General features: G+C 36.6%; 1 protein-coding gene across 1 annotated transcript; it reads right to left on the reverse strand.

The window, feature by feature from the left end:
• Positions 1 to 1,163: 1,163 nt before the first annotated feature.
• Positions 1,164 to 17,533, reverse strand: cd82a (CD82 molecule a). The gene is made up of 9 exons (XM_016571258.1): positions 17,399 to 17,533; positions 12,866 to 12,937; positions 10,722 to 10,794; positions 5,720 to 5,844; positions 5,327 to 5,401; positions 4,303 to 4,401; positions 3,695 to 3,868; positions 2,738 to 2,821; positions 1,164 to 2,356 (listed from the first exon to the last, which is right to left on the reverse strand). The coding sequence occupies exons 2-9, from the start codon at positions 12,926 to 12,928 to the stop codon at positions 2,279 to 2,281; spliced, it is 771 nt and encodes a 256-aa protein (XP_016426744.1). The 5' UTR covers positions 12,929 to 12,937; positions 17,399 to 17,533; the 3' UTR covers positions 1,164 to 2,278.
• Between the last annotated feature and the right edge of the window lie 2,554 nt (positions 17,534 to 20,087).

Genomic DNA, 20,087 nt, shown 5'->3' on the forward strand with positions numbered 1-20,087 from the left:
CACAAGTGTGTGTGTGTGTGTGTGTGTGTGTGAATGACATCTCTGTCTTGTGCAGTCATGTCTCTGTGGCTTCCTGTCAGCTGCTCTTTCTCACAATGACCATCAGTGTATGATACAGTATTTCTCTCTTTATGTGTTTATAAACATTAGGAACATTTTTAAATCTAAATCACATTTACAAACTCAACTGGAGAATGTGAGACTAAATATTGCTTATAAAATTTAGTTTCAAGACTACTTCATAAAAAGTCAGCGTTCAACAACTGTCTATAGCCACACAATGAAATAATTCTGCTGTCTATGAAAGCTATTAGAGCAAAGAGCAGCAGCTGTTGTTGTTTGGCGGGCTGGCAGAACATGATCAGAGCGATATTCCAGACTGCCTTCTGACAAAAGACAGCTCAGCTCCAACGTCAGTCCGTCACCATTATAATTGCAAAAGTGTAGCTCTGGAGACCAGGAGCAGAGCATTACCGGAAGGATGGGAAAGGAAACCGACGTCCTCTTTGAGCTGAATTACCATAGATTAATGGAGATCTAAATGCTCAGGTAAAAAAAACACAATGTAGGCTACTGAAGGTTTTCAGTGAGAAAGTTCATAATATGCAATTATGCATTTATGTTGAATTATTGTTTTTTTTCCCCCAAAGCGTTAGACATATGCATCTTTAAAAAGACAAGTTGACCATGAGTATCCATGTGTGTGGCGGCTGGGCAAGACTCTGGAAAGTCACAGTCTTCTGAAAACAGGATGGAGTTTTGCAGGCAGGTCGGTTGTGAAGGGGGCGAGCAGGTGGCAATGAACCCTCTATTGTTGAGGGAGAACAAAGGGTGGACTGTGTCATTTAACATCTCATTGAAACACAGAAGAGAACCAGACCACCATGATGACCCCTTGAGGAAGACCACCATTTGCCTGCAGAAATGAACAAAAAGCAGAAGGATAAGAAATATGTTACTATATGTATACGTATTATTTTTGATGGTTTACTAATACAGGGTATATTTTTATTTACTTACCTATTAATCAAATCATTCTGAATTAAAGGTTAACTGCTGACCACCACTTCCCAGTTAACATTAACTAGAACAGATGTGCTACTGCCACCTAGTGAAGATCTAGCAAAAGTACATGGTATATAAAAACAAGGAGAGCAAATAGGTTGGGTGAGTTATTTATTATAACACATTCAGCGAAAGGTACATGTAGTTACAATATTCTATCATTTCATTATTACTTGCTAGGGGACTGTATTCCCTGTATTTTAAAAAAAAAAAAACTTTTTTTTGCAACATTAAAATAAGTGTGTACCTTTTTATTAAGAATTCAAAGTTTTACATATGCAAAATAACTATTAAACATGACAGGAAACATTGTTAGCATTTTTTCATTTATACTTGTCATAGCAAGTATACAATTGAAGTCGTAGTGGTGCCAGAGAAAATCTGTTAAATTAGAATCAATGCAATAAAAAAAAATCAAGTCTGCAGTCAACTTTGGGGGCTAATCTTCATTTTGGTTCACATCATCAAAGGAATAGCTTTATATTGTACTTCCTTACAAATATACTCATACAAATATGCTCAAATTAAGCATGTAAAAAATACTAAATTTATCACCTGTACAAAAAAGCGAAAAGTTTGACTCCCTAGACTTCACAAAATCAACCTGCAAATGAAATCTAAAATATATACACACTAATAAAAATAAACAAAAGCAATCTGAAACAACACTGATGTACAATCATAAATGATGTCACTATAGGGCAGAGTGGGAATTGTGTCAGTCTATGTATACCACAAAATCTAAAGAAAAGTCCCTTGATTTAACAAAAGCAGGCCTTTGTGGTTTTTCTGTTGTCTATAAAGCATAAACTGAAGTTTAATAGGCTGTTAACTCATAGTCTGGGCCGCTACAATGAATAAATATCAAAGCAAACAGACCAGCCTGGGTGTTAAAGAGTGTTGTTGTATAAATAGACCATTCAGGGGCTCCAGGACTCGTCATACGCTTTTCATTAATTTATGCGGGCACCTTTCATGTTCTACACTTCAGACTGTCATATAATGGGCTATTCAAACTGGACTAAAAAAAGATCTGATTAAATATCACAGGGGATAGTGTTATTGACAGAGTGAAATCTCATGACTAAACATAATCCCTAAAGTTTATCTTTTGGAAACACTGTATATACTGTAGAAAAAGAGGGAGATCTGTTGTTCCAAGTCAATAAGGAAGGACTGAATACATTTGTGTGCAAGTGTCCGTGTTTCCTCCTCAGTACTTTGGCACTTTGGTGTAGTCCTCTTGGTGTACACTCTTGCAAAGGCCCATAGAAAGTATCATGCCAAGGAGCTGTAAAAACAAACAATGGTCACTACACTGAGATCAAGATGGAAATGTCCAATCTGTTCTTCAGAAAACTGTGATGTAACATTTCACACAAAGTACAGAGCTGTTATTGGGTCGGTTACCCTAAGATACAAAAGCTAAAAGGAACATATTTGTACCTTATGCACCCTTAAATGTTACATATAAGTACCTTAATGGTACATACTAGTACCTCAAGTATACATATTAGTACCTTTTAAAAAGGTACCGCCCCAATGACAGTTTTGTTTGTTTTCTTTCTTAGAGGGCATTGCACAACTTCATTGATAATAAACACCCCAACATTTCTTAGTAAAGAAGAGGCGTATTGTTCATGCTGCCTAGGGCGGAGGAGATACAACATACCTCAATGACAGCCACACCAAGGCAGATTCCCAAAATAATTCCATAATTTGTGAAGAGCCAGCTCTCCACATTCCCCAGGCAGCCCTGGTGAAGACAGAAAAACACTCTGTCATAAGATCTTTCACCTGAACTAGACCCGTTACCAGATTTATGCAACTCAAAATTCATAAAATTATGAAGGAAAGAGGTATGTGAAATGTAATTTGTTAGCCATCATCTTTCCCAGGCATTGGTAATAAATTTGCCCACAGTCAGTGTTTAGCAAAACTGTGTATTTATATATCATATAAAAGGATAGTCCGCCCAAAAATGAAAATTAATCTGTCAAATTCATCTGTTTACTCATTGTCATGATACCAAACCTGTATGACTGACTTACTTCAGAGGAACACAAGAGAAGATATTTTGAAGAATTTTGGTAAACAGTTTCAGTTCCCATTGATTTGCATCATATTTTTTTGCCATACAATGGAAGTCAATTGGAATGAAAACTGTTTGGTTACTAATATTCTTCAGAATATCTTATCGTGCGTTCCACAGAAGGAGGAAAGTCATACAGGTTTGGAACCAAATTTTCATTGGGTGGACTATCACTTCAACAACGCTTTAAAGGGGTCATATGATTCGATTTCAATTTTTCCTTTCTCTTTGAAGTGTTACAAGCTCTTGGTGCATAAAGAAGATCTGTAAAGTTGCAAAGACTAAAGTCTCAAATCCAAAGAGATATTCTTTATAAAAGTTAAGAGTCAACCACACCTACCTAAAACGTATGTGGAAAATAATGTGTTTTTTTAACCTTAAACCGCATAAACACATTTCACTACACCAAATACACAAAATAATGTTCTTTTTAGCAACATCATATGACCCCTTTAAGAATTACACAAAAAACTAGGGAGAAACTGAGACTTACTTATCACATTAAAATGATTAATGGATAACCAACATTTCCCATACCGTGTCATAGACGGGCCAATCATTAGATGTGACCTGACAGAAGCCGCTATCAGCCATATTATGTGGTGGGAGGGAAGCATTGTGGCAGGAGCATGGGTACAAATCCAGCGAATTATTCTTTATCATATGGTTGGCCTCCCAGTCCTCACGTCCATTCCAGCCACAACACTGCATCTGAGACACACAGAGAAGAAACAACAGGGCATGAAGTACTTTACAATGTTGGCTTGACTACGAACCAGGATTATTCAACCCACTAACATCTTAATCATTTATAATTAGCACATCGACCCACTAATTTCTCATTAAAATGTATGCAGTATTCAGCCTAATACACTTTTCCAGTGCAAAAAAATGTATTTACGTTATTTGAGATGTCACTGACATGGTGTTTTAAATATAAGCAAATGAACAGTCAACAGCCTTAATGTCAGTTCTGAAAGGCTAAACTGTCAACCCAACAAGCATTTCTACATTCTAGAGCTTGAACCTCCCATAGAAACCGAGTGGTTTTCATGGAAATACATTCAAATACATACAGTACATATAATACACGTCTCTAGTCTGAATTAAAGACAATGTATGAGTTACGCCCATTCTCAACTCACTGTTCTCTGGAGGTAGTCCCAGGCCTGCTCTGTGGTTTTGTTCTGTCCGGGGTAGTTCACCACGACTTGGGACACAATTTCGTTTGCTTCCTTCCTCAACTGCAACGAGAGTTAAGCGGGTTAGTGGTTTATTTTTCCAGCCCCAGGTATTTGACCTGAGACTCACTTTGCTGACTGAGGAAACCGTTGTTACTAAGCTACTAAAATGGAAGTTCAAACACACTTGTTTCGCACAAATCTTTTCCCATAAGAGAAGCATGTGTTGCATTTGTATTGGAAGCAAATCTTCAACTGCATGCTCATCTTGTCTCCAAACAGGTTCGTAATTATGTCCAAGATGTCAGGTAAACAAATACAACAAGGAAAACATCTATCATCTACTTGCTCCAAATACTTTATGATTTACTGCATATCTTGCTCAGATGCTTCCTATAGCATCCTCAGAGACACTCGCTGCTGGCTGACCTCGGTGGAGGGTGCAGAAGTGTATGTGTGCATTCGTCCTCATCCTGTGTCTAACACGTGATTATTTTTCTCGGGTCATCATGGTGAAGGTCTGTTCAACAACAGCTATCCTCAAATGCACACACTTTTTGGTATATGCAATAGGGGGCAGTATATTTTCATTTTCAGCCACTGATTCTCTTGACCTCTTTTCAAGCTGTTCCAGAAATCTAAACAAAACCTTCACAATGAAATCTAGCTGGCAAATGGAACACATAGAGATCTGAACTCAACTTTTCCAAAACATTTTAACATGCATTCAAGCCCTAAGTGTCTTGCCCTCAAAAAGTGTTTTGATGCCAGGCTTTAAGAGATGGTGCACCAACAAATGAAAATTCTGTCATTATATCATCATAATGAAAATTCTGTCAAAAACACTTCTTCAAAATATGTTGTTTTGTGTTCCACAGAAGAAATTAAGTCATACAGGTTCAGAACGATATGAGGGTGAGTAAATGATCACATTTTCCTTTTTGAGTGAACTATTATGGTAGCCACATAAGAGCGCTGACTCACTCACCCAGTCCCGCTGGAAGAAGATGAGAATGGCAGCAGCCACTTGAGCAAGGAGGATGAGCAATAGACAGGTGAAGTACTGTAAAGAGAGAAAAAGACAATGGATTAAGATACCACAGACCCATGTGCACGCCCCGCCACATATGTCAGTCTCACATATGTACTGCACAGCCTGCACATATGTGCAACAGAAATGCAACAGCTGGTTCAGGCCAGTCTGCTCGGGTCATGTGACATTTAACCGCTCAGCACAGCAAATTTACACATGAGAGCAGAAGTTCCTTTTGTACTTCGAGTTTGCATGCGAAAAAGCATGTGATTTACAAAAACGGACAGCAACTAAATTAGGAAAGATGGTAAAAACAGTGCTAAACATTGTTGCAATTATGCGTCTTACCAATCCAAGCAAACAGCGGATCTCATAGATGGCCCCCAGACAGCCCAGAAATCCCAGAAGCATGGAGAATGAGCCCACACCAATCAGAATATAAGAGACCACCTTCAGGACCATGGATGAATCCTCTGTTAGTGAGAAATACAAACACAATCCTGGTTACAAACTAATCATAATTGTGTTAATGAGCAGTGATTCAGTAAACAGCCCTTATTTTCCACACTTTGGCAACACTTTCTATACATTAAAAATGGTTAATTCAATAGTTAACATGAAATAGCAATGAAAAGTACTTTTGCATTTATTAATCTTGGTTTATGCTAATTTCTCAGGGGTCAGTGCGACTTTTTTTTAAACAAAATTACTTTGACCTTTTATTCAGCAATGACATTAAATTGTTCAAAAGTCACAATAAAGACTTTTACATTGTTTTGTAACAATCTATCTCAAATAAATGCTGTTGTTTTGAACTTTCTATCCTGAAAAAGTACCATGGTTTCGACAAGAATACGAAGCAGAAAACCGTTTTCAACATTAATAATATCAAATGTTTTTGAAACACCAAAACAGCATATTAGAATGATTTCTGAAGAATCATGTAACACTGAAGACTGGAGTAATGTCTGATGAAAATTCAGCTTTACCATCATAGGAATAAATTACATTTTAACCATTAAAATAGAAAACAATTATTTTAAATTATTAAATATTTTTTAAAAATTTTATTTTAAATCTTTCAAAATAATCCTTTGTAATAATTTTTCACTTTTTCTTTATATTTTTTTAAATAAACGCAGCTTTGGTGACCATAAGAGACTTATTTTAAAAACATGCAAAAAAAAAAAAAAACTTTTAAACAGTAGACTATATTTTTAACATTTCAAGTTGTATAAATTAACATACGTTTACAAGAAATAATAACATATATACATAAATTAACATTAACCTAGATTAATAAATGATGTAACCTTATCAAACAGTTTTAAAGTGTTAACACTTTTTATGGAATGTTGAGCTGTACATTTAGCACAATCACTTCAACTCTGCCTAATACAATGTACTATTGCTGGTCAGTTTGCACACCAAAAACTAATTTTGTTCTCAAATACCCCTAGCCAGTAATTACAGTCTCGGGATGTCCTCATGAATATGCATTGTGTAATGTTGAGATGGGGTTGGCAAGTCTCCCTTGCGATCCTGACTGAGACATAACGGCCTATAGTACCGGGCGATGCTCACTGTACGCAGTTGGTTTAGACATTCTGTGGCTTCACCTCAAAGCAGCAGCACATTCTCCAACTGTGTTCTGGTCCTGCTTCAGTCAGGCTTTCATGTGTATTGACTGAAAAGCCTCTGTCATATCATCCTACCTCAAAATACCTCAATGGCTCCCCAGCAAAAACAACATTACCACAGACAGCCTTGCAAACAATACCACAGTGTCTGTGTGACTGTGGGTGCAGAGGATACAATGGCCCATCATGTGACCCGATGTAATCATCATTACGAAACCAAGCACTTAGATGAGATGACCATCTCAACTCTGATGATTACAGCATGCGTCAAAGCACAAATAACAGAATGAGTTCATCTTTTCACACGGTTGAGAAGGCTCTGTCTACATCTTACATAATTTAGACTATTTAGTAATTAATGATTAAGAGAGAACTGGATACTGGGAAAAGGACAACCCGAGACTGTAATTACTGGCTAGGGGTATTTGAGAACAAAATTTGTTTTTGGTGTGCAAACTGACCAGCAATAGTACATTGTATTAGGTAGAGTTGAAGTGATTGTGCTAAATGTAAAGCTCAACAGGCCATAAAAATAGTGTTAACACTTTAAAACAAGGTTTGATAAGGTTACATCCTTTATTAATCTAGGTTAATGTTAATTTATGTACAGTATATATGTTATTATTTCTTGTAAACTTATGTTAATTTATACAACTTGAAATGTTAAAAATATAGTCTACTGTTATCGTTGTTTTTTTTGTTTTGTTTTTTGCATGTTTTTAAAATAAGTCTCTTATGGTCACCAAAGCTGCGTTTATTTCAAAAATATAGAAAAAAGTGGAATCTGGAAACTGAGAACCAGCGGATTGCATTTAGTAAGCAAGCAAATCCAGCATCCTAAGGAACAATGTGAAGTGAGTTATCTGATTTGGAATCATTTCAGCCCATTCTGTTCATTGCGAAAAAAAATTCACAAGATTCACAGCAGTTGGCTTTTCTGAAATGTTTGACTTAACTATAGGTAAACAGCTTTTAATATGATTTATTTAGAGTTTTACATTGGAAATAGTGAGACACGGTTCTTTTGTGCCATGTGGTAAATATTATCAAAATTCTCTGTCACCATAACAAACCCACAAACAATAGCAGAATAAAGAACAAGACCTTTTTCCTTAACAAAGCAAATGCCTTTTTAAGTTCAACCACTATATTCAGCAGAAACCAAGTTGAAAGCATTTGGCTAAGGAAACCAGTTGCAATGAACGCAACAATTCTGTTTCAGTTATTCCCTCCAGTGCCCAAACCCCAAGAATGGGCAGTGACATTGCAAATAAAAGCATAAAACATGTGTCTGCACTTCAGCTTTGAATGTGTAGGCCTTTGTAGCTTCAGTACTGTAAATCGCAAACCATCCCATGCTGGTAAAGTGCCTAATGGTGTCTAACGGAAACAGGAAAATCCTCTGGGGATCAGTTGAGCCAGTGAAGGCCACTGGCATCTGGATTAGAAAAACAATGATGTTTAGAAAACTTGTTTTTTTTTTTTTACCATGGGCTCACTGTTTGTATGCATGGCTGGAAGTCCCAAAAAACATCCAGCAGCCGCTGTGCACTGCAGGAATGTGTCTGTCAGATGAATTATGACATGCAAAGGAGGAATACAAGAGGTTCGCAAATTCACTGCTGTTGGTGTCATGCTATGGTGTGAGTCTGCGCTTTTTTTTTATCAGTTTTCTGCTCTGAACAATCAATCAAGCAAAAACCTTTCTATGGCGCAGCCACTCAGACTGGGTTCAAGTCTTGGGCCAGACACACTACATTTTGCAAGACAACCTTTAAAATGCCGTGACCTTTCCAAGTCAACTACTGTAATGGTTGACTTTCAGTGCATTTTAAGCAGTGTTCATTTTCACACAACCTTATGTTGCAGACTAAAATAAAATTTTGTCATGTCATATTCATTTATTTTAATAAATTTTACTTGGATTAAAATGGCCTCTAATTTTAGTCTATGAGAAAGGACAAAATTAAGTTAAATATTCAAACATTTTATATATTAAATTTATACCACCATACATTCGCTGTTCAGTTTCAGCTTGTGCCACTCAAGCGAGTCAATCCACAACATTTTTGAAGGATTATTAAAAGCATTCATATTCTTTCTTGGATTTTCCTTTTCAAAACGATGTTAGAGTTAATTTCTTGCTGTATTTGTCTTTTACCATATTTTCGTCAACAGTATTTTTTAACTACAAGCATTTATTAATCTTCATGATGTGCTTTTTTATTGATGAAATCAAAAACCCTTCATTATTGACCACTTTTGTCAGTAATTATGTTGACACTGGCTTTGAGAAACACTACTGATCAAAAGTTGTTGTTTTTTTAAAGAAATGATTACTTACAATTCTGAAATTTGTATTAAATCAAAAGTCTCAGTAATGACTTTTACATTGCTACTAAAGATTTCTGTTTCAAACAAACTGTGTTCTTAAATCAACTTTATTAACTTTACTATTATTCTTTAAACTTTCTTAAATAATAATCAAATAATTCTGAAAAAAATGTATCACAGTTTTCACAAAAATCTAAAGCAGCACATCTATTTTCAACACTGATAAAAATAAGAAATGTTTCGAGCAGCAAATCAGCATATTAGAATGATCTCTGAAGGATCGTGTGACACTGAAGACTGGAGTAATGACTGCTGACAATTTAGCTTCGCCATCACAGGAATGAATTACATTTTAAATATATTAAATAGAAAATAGTTATTTTAAATTGTAATTATATTTCACAGTATTACTGTTTACTGTATTTTTGATTTAATAAATGCAGCCTAGGGGAACATAAGAGACTTCTCTGAAAAACATTTTTAAAATCTTCCCGTTCTCAAACTTTTGAACTACAGTATAGATTAAGACCACTTGGAATTAAGTGTCAGAGGCAGATATAGGGTCATTCTTTTCCCTCCTTGCATATACTTGCTCACTAGTGTTAATTTGTTCTTTCCAATGACTAATGCAACGAGAGGCCTGATCTGAGCATTGACGTGATGCATGCTAATGAGACAGTCGCTAAAAGAGCCCTGTGTGGCAGCGAGGGAGCACCTGCACACTGCCTCAGACGTGCTATGTCACACACAGGCCCTGCCTGGCTCGCCACAGAGCTGTGAACTCAATAGCTGATCCGTAGCCAGCTGTGAACATGTAGCGCTAGCTTGTTTGGCAGTGTCTGTAAGACCCAGACCCAGTGACCCAGAGCTCCTTGCAATGGCCTCTGGGATGGAAAACAGATCAGAAGTGTGCAGGGGGTGGGGTGATGAAAAATACAGAGCCCATCATAGACAATCTGTCCAAAAGCCTGAATCATACACTTTAAGACGAGACTTACGGTGATCATCAAACAAAATGAAACAAGAGACAGATGGCCCCTGTAAAAGTGGGTCTGAGTCACTGGTGCATGAGCCCAGGAGGTTTTATTCAAAGGTAGAACGGGATAAAACTTCACTAATAAGAGCATAAAAAGACAAGACTGACGACCAACTCTTCTCATCACTTCCTCTGGATTTTACTTCAACCAACCAACAGCAAAGGAACTCTCCCATGGGTCATTAAATAGCCTTTTAGATTAATGTGAATGTATTTCAAACCATCCCAGAGAAAATGGCCAGTAGATTTAGGTTATTAGGAACATCATTTTCCTTCTTGTTCGTCTGCATGATGTTTTATGGTTTTCTCTTAGTTGCACACATTTTATGCAGACACTTACGCAACACCGCAATGAGGCTCTGATTGTCTAGGAGGATCCACAGTCCAAATCCCATAATCGTAGCGCCGAAGATCTGTCGAGAGACAAAAAGGAATAGACAGGGGGCAGAGGAAGAGAGAGGAAAGAAAAAAGAAGAAGATAATTAATCATGTGCTGCAGGACAGGAGAAGGAACGAGGGGCCCCACATTTCAGTTTACAAGCTGCAACTTGTTCACTCCAAATCTCTTGGACAGAGCTAAAGATGGAAACTCTAGAATTAATGTGTTCCCTGAACGACAGGAAGGTTGTGTGCTTGCGTGTGCGCGAGTATGTAACAAACACACTAATCCAAGCCCGTAGGAAGCTATGAACCTCATTTCTAACTGTGGGGTTCCAGACTCATTCTGCTTTGCTCTCAGCTCACATCTGGGACTGATTGGGCTGTGCTTCTGCGTGGCAGTGGCAGGAGGGGAGGGGGAGCTCAGAGGATGTTCCATGAGTTCAAGAACACCACAGCCTTCCCTAAACCCACTCGGACAAGCGCCCCATCTCCTCTCCTTATGTCTAACACCAGGACACATGCTGGGGTGCAAGGTTTAGGGATGCATGGTGGGGCACTAAAGACCCCATTATGCTCACAGTGAAGTTCTTTTGCATTCTTGGATTGGGGGTCAGGTTTTTAGGTTTGAAAAACCTGTGCAACAGTAAACTGTTAGCAATCTTTTCCAGAAAGCTCAATTTGGCAAGCTGTTTCAATCTCCCAAAAAAAAAAATCCAAATGAACATGCCAGTTCGTTCCTCGATTTCGCATTAAGTAACTTAATTTGTCAAAATGCTGTTTAAGCCTATTGACTAAGGTTTATGATTTCTGCATACAGATACTTTAGTTATTCTGGTGCAACTTCACAAATAAAGTGCATGGAAATGTGGAAATAACAGCGATGAAGATAAACCCAGCAACACTTCCTTGAAGGATTATTTTATTTAAATCAAACCAATGCTTGATCAAGCCAGGAAAAAAACATGAACACACAAAATATTAAAATGATAAATAATACAATAATTAATCATATTTCAATGTGTTATATATGATTTAAAATAATATTTAAAATATTATTTAAAAAATAATATTCATATAGAAATGTATTTTACTAAAATGTATTTATTTAGATATTTTTTACAAATTGTTGTTCTCTTTCTCCTCTGTGTTTCGTTTCTGTGTAGTAATCTAATGTAAACTTTGTGTACTGCAAATATTGTGGGCTCTTATAACACATTGTTTGTGTCATTCCTCATTTGTAAATCGCTTTGGATAAATGATAAAAAATTGCTACTGTAATGAATAAATGTAAATGCAAAGACAAGAAAATGACAACTGCCAATCAGAACACACCAATTTCACCAATATAAAACCTTCTCTTGATGTTCTTGTCATATATTTGACTTCCTTAAACATTTTATCATTTAAACATGTATTTAAGTATACAAGTTGGGTTACAAATGGCTGGAATTGATCATTGGGCTCTTCCTGCGCTCTTTGAGCCTGAGCACCCAGGCCTGCAGAGAATAAACTTGGATCAGAGATTTCAATTTTTTCCTACATGGAACAAGCCCAAGGATCACAAGGGAGAGTAGGCTGTTTCTCTCTGAGATGGAGAAGAGTAAACTGTCTGGGTAACAAATGGAAAACACTTAATCTGGATCATAACTAGAGTGCATTCTTGTGACAGAGGTGCAAGACTGCTATGGTGCAACTACAACTAATAAACATGTTTTTTCATCAATGAATGTGAGACCTGATTCAATGAATATCAGTGTTAAACTAATGTTAAGAAAACTGGGACATCAGCTGTGAGTGAGCTAAAGAGCATCATTTATAAAAAAAGAAAGGCTTGGGAAAAGGATTGGTAGAATGTTTCAAAAAACCTTCCAAGAACAGTTTGCCCCATACCTAATGCAGTAACACTTTATAATAAGGATCAACGCGATTGTTTGTTATTTTCTGTCATGTTAATTTTTACATATTAACATTAATGTGTTCGAAAATAATATAAATAAACAATAGAATATTTAAAAAATAACATTAACCTATATTAACAGTTTACTAGCTCAAATGATTGAAACAACTAAACGTGTTCTTTAAAAACTAAAAAGTGAAACTTACAAAGAAGATTAAGTTGAAGAGAAACAGGAAGTACTTGGTGGCAGCGATGCATCCTTTCCCCATTTTGTTGACCTGTAAAAACCCAAAACAGGGAAACAGCAGTAAATTAAGGATCAGTGTATATGATACATGACACCGATTAAGAGAAAAGGCAAGTGGGCAGCATAACAATGTTTAATTCAGTGAAATGAACAGACAGCTGTAAGAATCACAATAACTTTTTTTTGTAGGATTAGTGATGAGAGTTAAATAGAAAAAAAAACAGAATCTGTAAACAAAGATAGTTTTCATCATGCACACAGACTAATATACAATACATGTTTGCTACAGTTTAAATATTCAATATTGCTCCCAATTGCTTTCAGACAGAGCATGCTGTCATCATCAGAATAATCTATGGAGTACACATATCTAAATTCCACAGGATCAATCAATACTCTCCTCTGGACTGCGTGATGGCTGTTGCCACAGTTTTTTGACGATGACCCACATTCCAGCTATCATTAATAGGTTAGTATTAGCAGGCTTCTCGTGCTATTTGTGGGCCTGTTGGTGTGCAGCATGGTGCACTTTGGCACATCAGTGACCTCAGAGAGGGCGAACGAATTGTCAGTGATGATAAACAGATATAGAGCAACACCACAAAGCAGATCAGGCCACAGATGAAGAAAACATTATTGCTGGAGCAAAGAGATACTATACAAGAGATACTACATCTGAAGAACCTCTTAAACCCTGGCTAAATGTTTTACAGTGAAATATCACCTTTGACTGGGAGTATCAATAAACTATAAGCAGCAGAAAATTTTATGGGGGCTTATGCATTAAACTGATCAAGGGGGAAAGAGTAAAGTCTTATACAGTTACAAAAGATTTCTATTTCATGTAAATACTGTTCTTTGAACTTTCTATTCATCAAAGAATCCTGAAAAAAATATTAAGCAGCACAACTGTTATCAAAATTGATAATGATAAATGTTTTACATTAGTCTGATTTCTGAATGATCACGTGACATTGAAGACATACACATTGAAGATATACACAGTGGGTATAGAAAAGAATCACCCTGGTTCTGTGTTGTACCATATACCATCCACTTCTTAATAATAGACTTCACTGTGCTTCTAGGCATTGATAAAAAAAAAAATGTGATTTTTTTTTTGTATCCATCTCCTGACTTGTGCCTGTCCACAACTTTATCCCAGAGATCTTTTGACAGTGCCTTGCCATTCATAGTTGGTTGTTTGCTTCAGTTGCACTACCTAGGACTGAAACTGATCACAACTGATCACAGTTGAAGTCAAATGGCTTTGTGTGCCATTGAGAAGGTGATAAGCTACACCTGATTGAGTTTACAAGTCATTTTTAGGAGGGGGGTTATCCTTTTTCCAACTTCTGTTTTGTTTTGTTTTCTGACATGTTGGTGTTACATCTTTCACTTGAATATTATAAGTTGCAATGAGTAAATACAGCTGAATTAATCAAAAACTGTCCCCGTCTTCGTTTCAGGCTGTTTCTTTTCTATATATATATATATAAAAGTGTCTAAAAAGAGGATAAAAGTGGATAAAAGAGCCAAAATATCCCATAAGCCAATGTCTGTCCACAGAGTTTCTTAGTCTTTTTTTTTTGGTCTTTTTCTTCAAGTTGTGTAACAGAAAGAAAAGCATTTTATTCAAACTTAACAAGCAAATTTACATGAACTTCTAGTTTTTCATCAGTTCATGAAGAACTAATCTTGTGAGACAGGAATGCAGTTTAAAACGTGTTTAACTTGCTTGTTTCAATTTAGTTTTGAAGAGAGAATCACAGTGCTGCTGAGCAGAGGCCAACCAGCTCAATTAAAAATCTCTCATATTTTTCTACCATGGGAGAGATTGTAATGTTTTTTTCAGATGCTGATATGTCCCATGCAACAGAAGTCTGTGGAATCAAATTACCTACACTTCCTCCTCATTCTGCAGAGTGAAACAAGGCCTTATTTTTTTACCTTAAGTGAATTTCCTAATGTCTGTACTATGTCTTACATTAGACAAACATAAAGGGTTGTAGACAAATTCAACCTTGATGAAAGCACTGTTGTGCTTCTGATCAAGGTCAGCATTGAGCATTATGGTCAGCATTATGTACCACATATGAAGGTCACAACTATTATGTCAACACACATGTAACTTATCCGAGCTCAGTCAGACAGATAAAAAGTGTGTCACAATGCACTAAAATTTGAATCAGGCCAGCACACCACCACAGGGAGAGACATGGCAATATATATTTAACAGGACCTGTTTATCAGTAGTAGTTTATCTTATCTCTTTCATTGCCGAAATTGCTTTAGCAGAAATAACAAAATAACCTTAAATCACCTGAAAAGCAAAGCAACGCTTGCGAAATGAGAGAATCTTAAAAGCAATTACTTGTTTGAGAGTATCTTAAAAGCAATTACAATTATCCTTTGAGGAAAGGCAGGCTCAGCCCTCATTCTGAAGTTCATCAGCATTCAGCTCATCTACCCAGTGTACACTGGGGCTCTAGTTCACACCTCACTCTCCAACCACCCTCCCCCACACTCACAGAGATAGAACCAGCTTTAATTACCCACCACGACAATGGCAGCTTTCAGCCACGCTTTTCAAATCGAACAAAAGGAGAAACTCTGCACACTCAGGAGCCCACTGTAGCCTTGAAGTAACCACCAAACCAATGACATCCCTAGAGGTGCGGCAACTTTACCATTCAAAGTAAACATAGATGTGCACAAGTGTCATGGAGTCTATTATTAAAACTACAAACATCTTTGCTGATTGAGCAAGTATGCTTTATATAATGTAATTGAGCTTACTTGCAATCGGTTCAGCTACAAAATGAAGCCTAAAGCCAATGATTCAAGGCCTTCTAGTCTTTGTCATTTCCATGACAACTTCATTTGAACTTGCGCATACCAAAAAGGTTGCTATGGTAACCATCAAGCGGGCTGGCATGAAGGGGTGCAGAGTGTCCCCTCTTGAGAGACTAAACAGTCTCTCACTCCTCACAGCACGCAGAAAAAGAAAAGTGAAACCCCAAATAAGGGGAAGTCCACAGGGGCCAACGGCCTAGTCAGTTACTTCAGGCAGAAACAAGGCGTACATTCATTAGGACGGTTAATCTCTCCACCTGAACACAAAGACCAACTTGATGCCACCAGTCGTGTTAAAGTGGGCTGTGCAAGCTACTAAAATGGCCCAGAAATGTTATTAAAATTGACGGGTTTTATGATGAATGATGACTATGGTTTTAAAAAAACAATAACACTTTAACAACAGGGAGGAACCGATGTTCATTTGACACATCACCTAATGGAATGAGGGCAAACTGGAACTGTACACTCAAAAGAAAGTGTTATTGTTTAGACGTTACTCTAGCGAAACTCAGATTAGTTATGTTGCATGCACGTTGCTTGTGCACACAAATTTTACTCTAAATCCAACTTCGCTACTGTATAAATTAATCAGTAAAGTATTAAAAGTATAATGTATTACTGTTATTAGGCTATTGATGCATTATTTTGTAACTTAGGTTACTGATTTGTAGTTCAATTTAAGGGATAGTTCACCCAAAAATGAAAGTTCTTTCATCATTCACTCAACCTCAAGTTGTTCCAAACCTGTATGAATTTCTTTCTTCTGCTGAACATCAAGATATTTTTTAAGAATACTGGTAACGTAACAGTTTCTGGTCACCATCAACTTCCATTGTATATTTTTCCATACTATGGATGAATGACAATGGGGACCAGCAACTGTTTGGTTACCCACATTCTCAACAGAAGAAAGAAACATACAGGTTTGGACAACTTGAGGGTGAGTAAGTAATGAAAGAATGTTTATTTTTGGGTGAACTATCCCTTTAATCCAATCATCAAAATCATAGAACCTAATTTGTAGGCAAAGACAGACTGAAACTACACAGTTAATGTGTCAATCAAATTCCTATTCCCCTCCAAACAGAAAAAGTCTATTTCAATTCTCTTGCCAAATCACTTACAGTTGTAAACCGACCTGACCTACATTCGACAGATCTCATATTACAGTTCATAACCAGTGAATTACCCAATCCTCAAGCTCAAGGATCACATTTTTATAAACTGAAAGCGAAATCATGACAATGAGTGGGAGAATAAACAACCCTTGAAATGTTTTCATAATGTTTTATAGAAGTAAACTATGAACAGGAAATTAAATCCAAACTAGTAAAGTGAAATAGAGTTTTAGGACAGTTGAAAAAGCGACAATTGTAAACTCTGTTCACCATTACTGCATTAATACACAAACTGCTAACAGAAAATATGTTACACATGACACACCAAAACATTAAAACTGACCGTGATATTAAAACATTTGAAAAGAAATTCAGAGACAACTCATGACTGTCTATTTAAACTTCTCATTCAGTCTCCAATCTTCAGTCGTGTGAGATGTATAACCGAAATATTCAGAATAATAAGATATACAATATTAATTACATAAAAGGTTATGTTTTCAAAAAATACTCACGTATAGTGTCGGGATGGGAAAATGAGAATAGTAGAATAAATGTCAGCTGCGCGTCTCGTCCAGCGTTAATGAGTCTAGTGCGAGTGAGCAGCCTGGAGTTGTAGGATAAAGACTACTCACAATCTCCACCAAGTGGTTTTTATTGACATTACAACAGTGGTTTTCAACCGGTGAGCCATTGACCACTTGGGGGCCTCAGTGAACTGCTTAGACAGCCACAGAATATCTTTAAAATTCATCACCATTACATTTAAACGCTTAACAAACAAAATTAACCTTTTTTCTTATTTGTGCCCTGGAAATGTGTCAGGTGATCCTAAGCGAACATATATTTTAGACCCAATCTAATCTGGTGTAGCCTATTTAACGCTGGCCAGGTCGCTTTCGCTTCAGGAAGCTAGCCTACTATAGCAATAGTACGCTGCTCGAGCACTTTTAGTAGGCTAGAGCAGTGTTTCCCAATCTTTTTTAGTCGCGGCACCCTTTGGAAATTTTAACAAACTTGTGGCACCCTACAAAATTTATTTTGTCACAATATTTGAATTTCTAACTTCGATATGATAATTTGAAAAGTATAGATATTCGGTACAACAGGGAAGAACTGCAGAATATAATGTCATACAGATATTTTTGACCAATTTATATGACAGATTTTAATGTAGGCTTTTATTCATATGTAAACATTGTTTAATTACCATTATAACTAGCTATCTCACAATTTTTTGCTCACTCAATGTTTTTTTAATTTTACAGTGGGGTAATTTTGGTGCAGTAGCAAGATTTGCTTGATTTCAAACTTTGAATTGAATAAAAAATGACAAGTAAGCAGTCAGTAATAAAATAAGAACAAATAAAGAAATTAATAATGATAGCACAAATAAAAAATAACGACAGGCCTTCGAATTAAATAAATTGCTTTTTATTTTGCTGCGGCACCCCGGTTGGGAAACACTGGGCTAGAGGACAGTACAGACATATCAGAAGCTTGAAAATCATTTCAGCAAAAGTGTAAAAGAAAAAAAATCTGTAACAAACGTTGAGAACCAATACCGACTGTGATGGACATTTACTTTGCTTAATTCATCTCCAACTAGACTGCATATGAAATGCTTTTGAAGTGCCTTTTATGGAATTTTAATTTTCTTGCACATAGTAGCCTACATCCTGAGCATCTTAACCGCTGGGCTAGAAAGAACTGGTTTTAACTAGTTACTGTTGACACTTTAGTCTCACACGTCTGTTTTTCTCTACATCTTCTAAGAGTAGATAGTTCCTTCCTACAGTCACAACTGTAGTAAGCAACTACAGTAGCATGGGTGCTGTATGTTTGTTGACTCTCTTTGCAAAGAATAAAAGAATACAAAGACGGGGGGGGAGAAAAGTGAAAGCTTCAGCAGAGGGGAAACCCAATTACTTGAGCTAGAAGCATGCAGTACATTCAGAACAGCTGAGCTGTACCAATAGCTACCTAACAAATCTGCTCCCCACTCGCAGCTGTCATCAACGATTAATATTGAAAGTGAAAGATGCATTCACTTTAAGAAACGCCATCTGCTGAATACAAACTTTTTGGATACTAAAAAAATGACAGCATGTAGGTAAAAGAAAACTGAAACCCCCGAAACCCACAGTTACCCAATTACTTGAGCTAGAAGCATGCAGTACATTCAGAACAGTTGAGCTGTACCAATAGCTACCTAACAAATCTGCTCCCCACTCGCAGCTGTCATCAACGATTAATATTGAAAGTGAAAGATGCATTCACTTTAAGAAACGCCATCTGCTGAATACAAACTTTTTGGATACTAAAAAATTGACAGCATGTAGGTAAAAGAAAACTGAAACCCACAGTTACTTGAGCAAGAAAGCAGTACATTCAGGACAGTTAAGCTTCAATATGCAAATATATGTTTAGGCTATTTAATTTCCATATATGATATATATCGTCATATTAAGTAAAACATATAATTATGAAAAATATTCATATTAACATATCTATCTCATAAAAATATGTATTGGACATATATGTCACGCACATGTATATCCATCCTAAAACCCCTCAATAAATATAAAGGCACATATTTAAAAAAAAAAAATCAAAAACATATATGAACATACAGATTTTTTTGCATATATGTTGCATATATAAAATATATATTGTTGACATACTGCAACATATAAAACCATATATAGTCATGGCCAAAAGTTTTGTCAGTGACATAAATTTTGTGTTTTGCAAAGTTTGCTGCTTCAGTATTTGTAGATTATTTTTCCACATGTTTCTATGGTATACTGAAAAACAATGATAAGCATATCATAAGTTTTAAAGGCTTTTATTGGCAAAAAAATAAAATGAGTAAATATTTACAGTGTTGACCCTTGTTCTTCATAACCTCTGCAATTCGCTCTGGCATGCTGGATATTAGCTTCTGGGCCAGATCCTGACCGATGGCGATCCATTCTTGCCTTATTAGTTGTCGGTGTTGATCACAATTTGTGGGCTTCTGCTTGTCCACTCGCCTTTTGAGGACTGACCACAGGTTCTCTATGGGATTGAGATCCGGGGAGTTGCCTGGCCACGGATCCAAAATTTCAATGTAATGATCTTCGAGCCACTTCTTTATCACTCTTGCTTTGTGACATGGTGCTCCATCATGCTGGAAAATGCACGGATCATCACCAAACTGCT

The sequence above is a fragment of the Sinocyclocheilus rhinocerous genome, unplaced genomic scaffold (genome assembly GCF_001515625.1).
Source record: "Sinocyclocheilus rhinocerous isolate Xijiao unplaced genomic scaffold, SAMN03320098_v1.1 scaffold742, whole genome shotgun sequence".
Classification (NCBI taxonomy): domain Eukaryota; kingdom Metazoa; phylum Chordata; class Actinopteri; order Cypriniformes; family Cyprinidae; genus Sinocyclocheilus; species Sinocyclocheilus rhinocerous.

Coding starts and splice junctions, on each gene's coding strand:
- cd82a (XM_016571258.1), bottom strand. CDS start 12,928: ATGGGGAAAGGATGCATCGCTGCCACCAAGTACTTCCTGTTTCTCTTC. Junction 2,822..3,694: donor ATTGGCCCGTCTATGACACG/GTATGGGAAATG, acceptor TGTCTTCACCAG/GGCTGCCTGGGGAATGTGGA. Junction 2,357..2,737: donor TTGGTGTGGCTGTCATTGAG/GTATGTTGTATC, acceptor TTGTTTTTACAG/CTCCTTGGCATGATACTTTC.